This window comes from Coffea eugenioides, chromosome 8 (genome assembly GCF_003713205.1).
Source record: "Coffea eugenioides isolate CCC68of chromosome 8, Ceug_1.0, whole genome shotgun sequence".
NCBI classification, from domain to species: Eukaryota; Viridiplantae; Streptophyta; class Magnoliopsida; order Gentianales; family Rubiaceae; genus Coffea; species Coffea eugenioides.
Window position 1 is genome coordinate 40068121 of NC_040042.1, and position 9642 is coordinate 40077762.

At 37.0% G+C, this 9642-nt stretch overlaps 1 protein-coding gene across 2 annotated transcripts; it reads right to left on the reverse strand.

Moving 5' to 3' along the window:
- Positions 1–1730: 1730 nt before the first annotated feature.
- Positions 1731–5752, reverse strand: LOC113781217 (protein NRT1/ PTR FAMILY 1.2-like). 2 transcript variants are annotated; one of them, XM_027327108.1, is made up of 5 exons: positions 5584–5752; positions 5290–5495; positions 4842–5059; positions 3306–3856; positions 1731–2968 (listed from the first exon to the last, which is right to left on the reverse strand). In XM_027327108.1, exons 2-5 carry the CDS (start codon positions 5483–5485, stop codon positions 2101–2103), a joined length of 1833 nt encoding a protein of 610 aa, XP_027182909.1. In that variant the 5' UTR covers positions 5486–5495; positions 5584–5752; the 3' UTR covers positions 1731–2100. The 2 variants fall into 2 exon arrangements, with proteins under 2 accessions (XP_027182909.1, XP_027182908.1); XM_027327107.1 differs by having other exon boundaries at positions 5290–5752.
- Between the last annotated feature and the right edge of the window lie 3890 nt (positions 5753–9642).

Below are 9642 nucleotides of genomic sequence, written 5' to 3' on the forward strand. Positions count from 1 at the left end.
CACATTCTTACTATTCATTACTCTTTATTCTTCCTATATACTAACTTGATCGTCGGAGTGATCCCAGGGGAGAAGCCCCGCCATCCACTTCGGACAAGCGAATTCACCACACTTCACTTGAGAGAGAACTGATTCAGGTCGGCTCTATTGCCCGCCAGAAATCACCTCTTCAGGGGGCAGGAACGTTAATCCTTGAAAAATGACACTTGTTAAAGTATATTTTCTATTTGTCATTTGCAACTAAGGAAAACGTTAAAACTAATAAATATAGTAAATTTTACTTAGAAAAGGTTATTGATAAGTTAGTTTAACTAGGATTTTTATGTCTAAATGAAATATTAAAATAAAATATTTTACTTAGAGAGGCTTTTTGATAAGTTAATATAACAAAATATTTTTCTAACTAAAATATAGTGATTTAAACATTTGAACTAAACAAACTAAAAATTACTCCCTCCGTCCCACTTTGATAGTCTTGTTTTCCTTTTTCGTCTGTCCCAAATTATAGTCCACTTTCCAATTGAAGAATGTAGTTGTATTTTAATTTTCCTAAAATGCCCTTATTCAATGTAAGTTGTTGTTACTATAAACCTACCCCATTTAATGAGAGTTGATTCTTTTTTTACCATCAATTCAAGTTCCCATAAAGTTGTACTCTATTTAATGTGAGGGTATTTTAGGAAAATAGCTATCTAAATTTACTTTTTCAACAAAGTTAACTACTTTTTCTTAAACTGTGTGAAAAAAGAAACGGGACTATCAAAGTGGAACGAAGAGAGTATTAAATTGCATTAATTGAATTGATTAAATAGTAAAATAATTCAAGAATATATGTCATATTATTAGAAATCTTTTAGAAAACATGGACTAATAAATCTCTAGTATAATAGATTTCCACGTATTTATTCCATTACAATCTACACACAACTTTCAACTTTTTACTCTTCCTATGCTTTGGTACAAGACGTTTCCTCCTACCCATTCATTCATGCGCGTCCAACTTCCACTACCAATATTTTCCGCAGGTGGCCATAATTAATGTTTCTCACGCGTGTGTCGCCGTATTGTGCTCCTACGGTAGGAATGGTCAATGCGTTCCTACCGTAAAGGGCAGTTGTCAGCTATACCTTTTCAATTGTCGCAGACATTATTTCTAGCCTCATATTTCACTGGCTTTTGATCAAAAGACATCCACACCCAAAAGCAGCTAGCAACCATGTCAAAGCCAATCATCATCAAAAAATTGTAGTACTAATTTTCTATCTTTTAGTAATTGTTTTGAAATGGACTCAAAAAACGGAAGAATAGATAGAGTTTCATAGTCAAACATGTGAAATTGAGTTGGATACTTGGATCTCAACAATACTGAATGAAACTACTGTAATTTAAAACAAATTCAGATTTTGATTCTTTTTTTTTTTCCTTTCAGCTAAGCAGGGGATTTTAGATTCTTTTAGGTGTCAGGAATCGTGGGCTTCACCAAGGGATTGGAGTTTAGGGCTTTTGTGAATTCTTGGAATGGTTTGTCAGCAGACCTCTAGACGGGGGTCGCTCAGCCTGTGGTTGCGGTGCTGGCGAGGGAAGGCGGCCTTGAGCAGTTGAAGTACTAAGATGTTGTAGTATTTCACTTAGATGGTACGAGGAACCGGACAAAGCAGGTAACAAGTTATGGACTGAGATAGAATAAGTTATAGGACGAGATCTGTAACTATTGCCCAAGTTATGGACTGTAACATGAAGATTTTCCTTTGGCAAATTATGGACCAACCTTCCAGGTTCGACCAAATTATTAATCTGTTCAATTTTCTGTGGAGTCAGCAATACTTTGTTGCGAAAAACTAGTCTAGTCTAGGGGAGTATTTCCAGCCACAAAAGGGAAATTAACAAGAAAGATTGTTCCTCTACTACAGTTCCCGGCTGCCAACATCTGTGCATGCATCCAGATATAGTAAGTTGGATGACAGCTTTTACAGTAACGACATTGTTGGATCAACTGATATTCTTGACTCCCAGGTTTCTGCAGGTGTACTGAATTACTGATCACGATACAACTTGTCTAGGTTTCACCTACTATATTACAGCAATGAAAGACCTCTAGTTCTAGTCATCCTGTTCATGAAAAGTTGTCTCTTTCTTATTTTCTTTGCCAGGACCATAAGCCTTGCTGCAAATGAGGAAATAAATCATGTTAGGCACACTTAAGCCAGCAAGAACCCAATAGTAATAATCATAGTGACCCTTATTGATGTTGGTCGAAATCCAGCTTTCTTTTCCTCCCAGTTTTGAGAGTTCGTCGATGGCATTCATAAGAAAACTTGCTACAAGATTTGCCGCAGACATCCCAAGTAAGGAAAGAGTGGAAGATATACTTGACATGCTTCTTGGAAACTCGGAATAATAGAACTCATTCTGTGCAACTATATTTGCAGTTGCGCCAGCGCCGGTCAGGAAAGATTGGGGAAGAAGCCAAAGTAATGACATGTCCACCACTGCATCTGAATCATCTGAATATCCTTCCCTGATAGCCAGACTACGTCGTTTAAGCTCCACTGTTGCTGCCACTATCATGCCTACAAAAGAAAGGGCCATTCCAATTCCCATTCTTTCCCTTGTCGAGAGATGAACAGGTCTCCCCAAAATTCTTGATGCAACAGGCAGGATTATCTGAAGATAAAAAGGTATCCATAGTACTGCACCAACAACGGCAAACATACTACAAGAACCAGCTGGCATTTCAAAGTTCGGACCAAATTTTCGGTTCATGAACTTTGCTTGAAGTACAGAAAATGAGAGCTGGCTGTTATTTACTGACATTATCATTCCTGTGGACCATAAGGGGATCACTTTGAGAATCGACTTCAGGTCCTCAACTTGATTTACTGTGCAAAGACTCCAGGGATCTGCCGCTGTTCCATCTGTTGTCAAGTCTTTCTCAGGATCTAGGATGATGCAAGCTTTGTTTAAGAACCTGGAAGACAAATTATTGAAGCTTCCATAAGAGAAATATTGTTTAAATGACCAACTAGGAACTTCTCTCTTGAATGTTCAAACTCCGAATGACTTTAAAGAGAAATTCTCAGACTCAAAAAATGCTTTTACAAATTGTTGAATTGGCCACCACATGAAAAATAAAATAGGATTAATTGCAAACCAATTATAGCTACCAAATACAGGCAACCTTGCATAATCAAAATAAGTTGCTAAGAACTTGAAATTATTCATATATATATGAATCAAGAAAGAAATACAGCCCTAGCCTGCGAGCGGAGCTAATCATTTTGGATAAGAGCAAATTAAGATCACACCTTAGTTTTTCACTTGGAAGACAAATTGATGGACCCCTGTGGTGATGGCACAGCAATTTTGAGCTCTCTGTTGACAATTCTATATGCCGTTTCCTATAAGAGGCTACAGCCACTTGAAGCATTTCGACAATTAAACTTGATTTAGCCTTCAACTTGACATATAAGTGCGAAGCCAGGGAGAATGACAGAGTTGACAACAACATGAGCATGACTGGAATGCCAAAACCAACTTGCCATCCCAAGCTTTCTTGTGCGTAGACAATGCAAGTATAAGCAATTAAAACAGAAATTGTGGATAACGCATAGTACCAGCTGAAATAGGACTCCAGAACCCGTCCATTGTTGTGGCCACCTGCTTTTTGTAACTGATCAGCACCAAAAGCTAAGGATGAAGACGTAATTCCTCCAAATCCAATAGACGTGAGTCCAAAACAAGAACACAAGAGAAAGAGTTGAAAACTTGTCGCAGAGCTACAATTTTTATTCGATTCATGACATGGAGGCGGCTTTACTTGTGGAATCATACTTGTTAGCCACAAAAGAGCCATTCCCTTCAATCAAAGTAGAAACTCATTTTCAGATGATTCCATTAAAATTAGAAATAATATAGTAAATTTGAATGCACCCCTCTGTATTACTGGTCAGTAGTGTAATTTTTTCTTGCAGCAGCACGACTACTTCGGTGCATCAACAAGTGAAGCCTTAAAGAAAGATGCAGAGAATTTAAATTTCTTTAAGTTTTACTAGTGTGATGTGCAACAAATTATCTTCTAAAAGTCAGGGGTTCTTTTTCAGTTTTCTTCACTGCACATGAAATATCGATGGAGCAGGATTTGTAACTGAAAAATATAAAGCTGCTGTGTGCGTGAAGAAACTAATGGCCTGCATTTTCGGATGACATCATGCCATGTATGATTGGAATCCTCTCAAAAAAAAAAAAAGAAGAAGATGATTATGGAGTTCCATTCCAAAAGTTCAGAAAGAGCTAATATAAAATGAGAGTTGCTGGAAGCAGAATTAGACAAGAAAGTCTAAAACATGCCTTTTCTGCAATTTGTTTCACCAGTTTCCTATGTGAACATGTTGGTTCTTAATTGAAATGATCAATTATGGTTCTAAACACAGGGTCAGAACAGATAAAATTTTGTCACTGCATGAAGATAAAAAGTGAGAAATGATGTATTTTTCAGACAAAAAAAAGGATCTGACAGCGGCAGGAAAATGACTTACACCACTCTTAAGCAACAATGATGTAATCTTAAAGTGCACCCCAACTCCTCCTCCTCACAAGATCATTAAGCATTTTTAAATGTTCTTTGATCCATCCTGGCCGCCAGATTGTAAATCAAAGAAAAAAGCCAGGGATACTCTATAAAATTCGTCCACTTTCACAGTACAATCTGAAGTTGAAAATGACATGATGGATGAAAATGCAAGAAATCGGAACAAACAGCTTCTTATGCTATGAAAAATTAAACATAATTAAAACAAATATTAACTACTGAAAACACTGAAGTGTGTAAATGGGGTATTTACCAGAAGACTAATAACACAACCAAATAAGATCATCCGAAATCGACCCAGAAATGAATCTGCAACTATAGCACCAAGAAGGGGCATGAAATTTGTTGCCGCTGACCAAAGAAAGATTATGTTAGACCCAGTAGCCATGTTCAAATGATACTCTCTCGTCAAGTACAGAATCATGCTAGGCTGTAGCCCATAGCTTGCCACCTGCGCAAAAGCCTCATTTGCTGCCCCCGGAAAACAACCATTAAAACACAGAACGGTCAATTCTTAATAGAAAATTTCACTAAAACTTTTCCTCAATAAACTTCAATTAAACAAAGACACGTAGAATGAGAATCAGATATAGCCAGTTTAATAAGGGTCGTTTGTTTCTTGTTTTCAAAGTGAGGTTTCAGTCCTCACCGTCCCCCTTTCCACCCCTCCCCTTCTTCAAATTCAAAGGAAAAGGAGTTACCTAAAATGAATGGCATGGTTCTGAAGCCACCCTTTGCTGAAAAACAGTCATGATCATCGTTAAGTAAAGGCTTTGTAGTCATACTTTCTTGTTCATCATCAGCAGAATTCTCCGTCATGCATGTAGGGACTTCTACTTCTTCTACTGCAATAATATGTGTCGAGTATTTTGATCTTGATTCTCGTCCAACAACCATACTGAGCACACTGGAAAACAATTACTAATATTTTATATGAACAATTTCATACTAAGCATACGACCTAAGCCACTGATGCAGACTACAAGATAATCCACCTTCTTCCGCTAGATTTTGCAGCTCCATAGCATTAGACAGAGGAGAAAGAACAATGAGTGGACTTGCATTAAAATCTCAAGTACTTGATTTTTTAAGGTTCGAAAGGTTAAACTCCAATGGGCTGGGGGAGTAAGATTGAATTACTGAATCCCAGCTACATGCCCTCTTTAATGTACGGTGTGGTCTTTTTGTTGCACATGACGGATTAGGTGGAGATGGATTTGACTTGCAATTGAATGGATGAAATTGATGGTTGGACACAATTTCTAGGGATTGCAAATTTATTGTCTTTTTGCTTGTTATTGCGTTGGTGTTCTTCTGTGTTGTGTTAATTTACATTGTACTGTACAATTATACTTATTGTGCGAGTATTTATATTGTATACTAGAGGTATCTCGGCTGTGCGAGGCACAGCCTTCGCCCCCTTCATAACTTAATTAAACATATAACAGCAAAACTTTTTGGTACAAAATAGACAAAAACACGAGAAAAATTGAGCATCAGAACAAATTCCATCTATGAAGTTAGCTCTTCTAAATCAAGGAGACAATAAACATAGTATCTATTAAATTCATAACTGATCTTGAAGTTAATGAAGGCAAGCAATGAAACAGGTGCACAGTTGAATACAATTGGGAAGGAAGAAATCTGATTTTTCTGTGCAACTTTTAGAAACAGATTTATAAAGAAATAGAAAAAGAGACTTTAATTGATTACATAAAGGAGCTGTTTAAATGTAATAATTGGTTAGCTACTAATCAAACATAATTAATCAATATCCAAGGATTAAAAGTTTTTCATTAATCTATAAAGCTTGATTCTATAGTCGTAAATTAGACAATATATAAAAACAATACAAGTTCTTGTGGTTATGCAAAATGACTTGCAATTGAAATCTTTTGTTTTATCCTGTATGGTACATCTTTTGTCTTGATCCATCAAGATAGAAGTAGGGAGATAAAAAATGGGAGAAAAATCATAAATATCTCGAAGGAGAGTTATGTCATGTGTCAAGAAATGGGAGTGCTACATTAAATTCCCATGTCTTCTTATATAATATGTAGACAATTAGAACAGAATGAAAATTGATCCAAGGGTTGTAATGTAGTATTAGTATATTAAAACTAATCTAATGGTGATGAATTAGACAGTACACTCACTTAATCAAATAATTAAGGTTAAAAAAATTCATTGGGCTCAGAAGGAGAATAAAGGAGCCAGACTTGCTCGGTTTGGCATGAAGAAAGAGCAGAAAAAAAAAGCGATATGCAAGAGGCAAGAAAAATCATGTGCAAGAAAAATATTAGAGTTATGCAACTTGTCAAATTATTAGGAAGCCAAGTGGCAACAAGGAAGGCAAAGAACTAAACCTCCCTTTTTTCTTATATACAAGGTAGAAATCACTGAGCTTGGTGGCCACCAAGTGGGACTTAAGTCCATCTTTGGGCTGTAGGTGAGGGTTCAAATACCATCTGCAGTGAAAAAAATCCAAGGATGGTGTCAGTGCACTCCTTTGGTCTAGTAAGGTTTGTGTACCTGCTAGTCCCCAATACAAGCCTCTAATATTTAGCTATAATAGGTTATACAACAATTATCGTCTTGCCCCTAATATTTAGCTATAATAGGTTATACAACAGTTATCGTCTTGTAAAAAAAAAAGAGTATTTATATTGTACATATAATGAGAATTAGTGATCATAGAAGCCCCTAATACTAAGCTATAAACAAATTACATTGTAGTGTTTTTCGATGGAGGACGCATTTGGATTTGAAATTCAAATCTCTTATCCAAACAAGTGAAGAAATTTGTATATCTAATAATTAGTTTTGACCAATGATAGTATTTCAAATAAGACTTTAGATCTCATTAATTATATGTTTAACACAATTCAAATAAGCACGTAGAGTTTTTGTTTGTCAAGATTCAAATAGGTCAAGGACGTAGTTGCTCAGGTAACAAAATTTCCCTTCATATCTCTTCATTTCTCCAATAATTTACTGCTCTGTTTGGATTCAAGAGTTTTTCAAAAATTAATTTTTTAAATACTATTAAAATTTTTAAAAAGTAAGCTAAAATATACTCTAAAAAGTAATTTAAATTTTTTAATATTTAAAAAATATCCCAAAATATTTTCTAAAAACTCTTCTACTTTTAAATATTCCAAAATATTTTCTAAAAACTCTTCTACTCTTAAATATCCCAAAATATACTATAAAAACTTTGCTGTAGTCAAAAACACCTCCAAAACAACTAATCCAAACGGAGCCATACATCTTTCTTAATACAGTGAGTAGTGTACAGCTACACCGCCGCCCCCGCTGCCGGTACCAGCGTCTCCTGTGACCAGAACCGATGCCACCATTTGGCGTTGCCGGCAAGATTGGCTCTAGAAAGAGAAAATGACTCGTTCATTTTATCATGTCATTTGAGCACTCCGAACTTGTTTAGAAGTTTGTGTAATGCCTTGATCGAGAGGAGTGATTGTGTCACGAACTCAAGGTTGTTTTTGGAATTTTATTGATTGAACTTGGATGAACAGGTAAAGTTCAGAAGAATTGGAGAAGAAGCAGGGGATTGAAGATAGAGAGAAGAGAAAGAAAGACGATTCAGAAGAGAGGGAATGGAACCAATGAACGTATATTTCTGTTATTCTTCAATCATGTGGGCCCCGCTTATATAACCAATCCTAACAACTTGTGTCAGATGGTTAACAACCGAATTACCTAACTAATGGACTCATTAAATGAAACGACATCGTTTGCTAGTGCTTAAGTAAGCCCAAAACAACATCGTTTTTACTAATCTATTGAATTAATAGCCTAATGCTCAGATTGAGCCTTTATTATGCTTAAGTCCCTACAATTTGCAGCCTGACAATCCCTTCCTCTTAAAAATAGACTTGTCCTCAAGTCTGGAATGCAGGAAATTGTCGTTCAATGAAAGACCTGTCCTCCCAAGAAGCTTCCTCAGGCTCCAGTTGATTCTATTTAATCAGGAACTGAATGACAGGTTGTCCATTCCTCAAAATGACTCTTCTGCGCAGGATTGCCTCTGGCTGTAATGGACATTGATCCTGTGTGTCGAATTCTGGTAGCTTAGTAGAACCCCCTTGCACCGGTCCAAGTTTCTTCTTAAGTAGTAAAACATGAAACACAGGGTGTAGTCTAGTGCCTGCTGGCAACTTCAGTTTATAGGCCATTGAACCAACTTTCTCCTCTACCTGGAAAGGTCCATAGTATTTGGCAGACAGCTTGAGGCACTTTCTTACTGCCACTGTTTGTTGCCTATATGGTTGAAGCTTCAGAAAGACCCAATCCCCTACTAAAAATTCCCTCTCACTCCTATGTTGATCAGCAAAGTATTTCATCCTTTGTTGAGCCTTGGCTAGGTTGTCCTTTATGCAATTGGAGATCCTGTTTCTTTTCTGTAGTAAATTGGAGGCTGCAGGCACGACAGAATCCAAATAAGGCCCTAATGGTATAGGCATTGGTTTATATCCAAACAGTGCTTCAAATGGTGTCATATTGAGGCTGGAGTAGTAGGTAGAATTGTACCACCATTCAGCCATAGTTAGCCATTTGCTCTACTGGGATGGCATTTTCCCTGTCATGCATCTCAAATAGTTCTCCACACACTGGTTGAGCCTTTCACTCTGGCCATCAGACTGGGGGTGGTAAGAGGATGTATAGTGTAATTCTGTCCCCATTACCTTAAATAGTTCCTTCCAGAAATCACTGGTGAAGATTTTGTCTCTGTCAGTGATGATGGATTCAGGTAATCCATGCATCCGGTATATGTTATCCAGAAAGGCTAGTGCAACCACCTTGGCAGTGAAAGGATGAGTGAGCTTAATAAAGTGACCAAACTTAATGAATCTATCAATCACCACTAGTATGGTATCATAACCCTGTGACTTAGGTAGTTTCTCAATGAAATCCATGGCAATGTGGGTCCATGCCTGGGTGGGAACTGGAATTGGTTGCAGCAGACCAGGGTAAAGCACATTCTCAGATTTGTTTCTTTGGCATGTATCACAGCTTCGTATGAAGGTTATTAC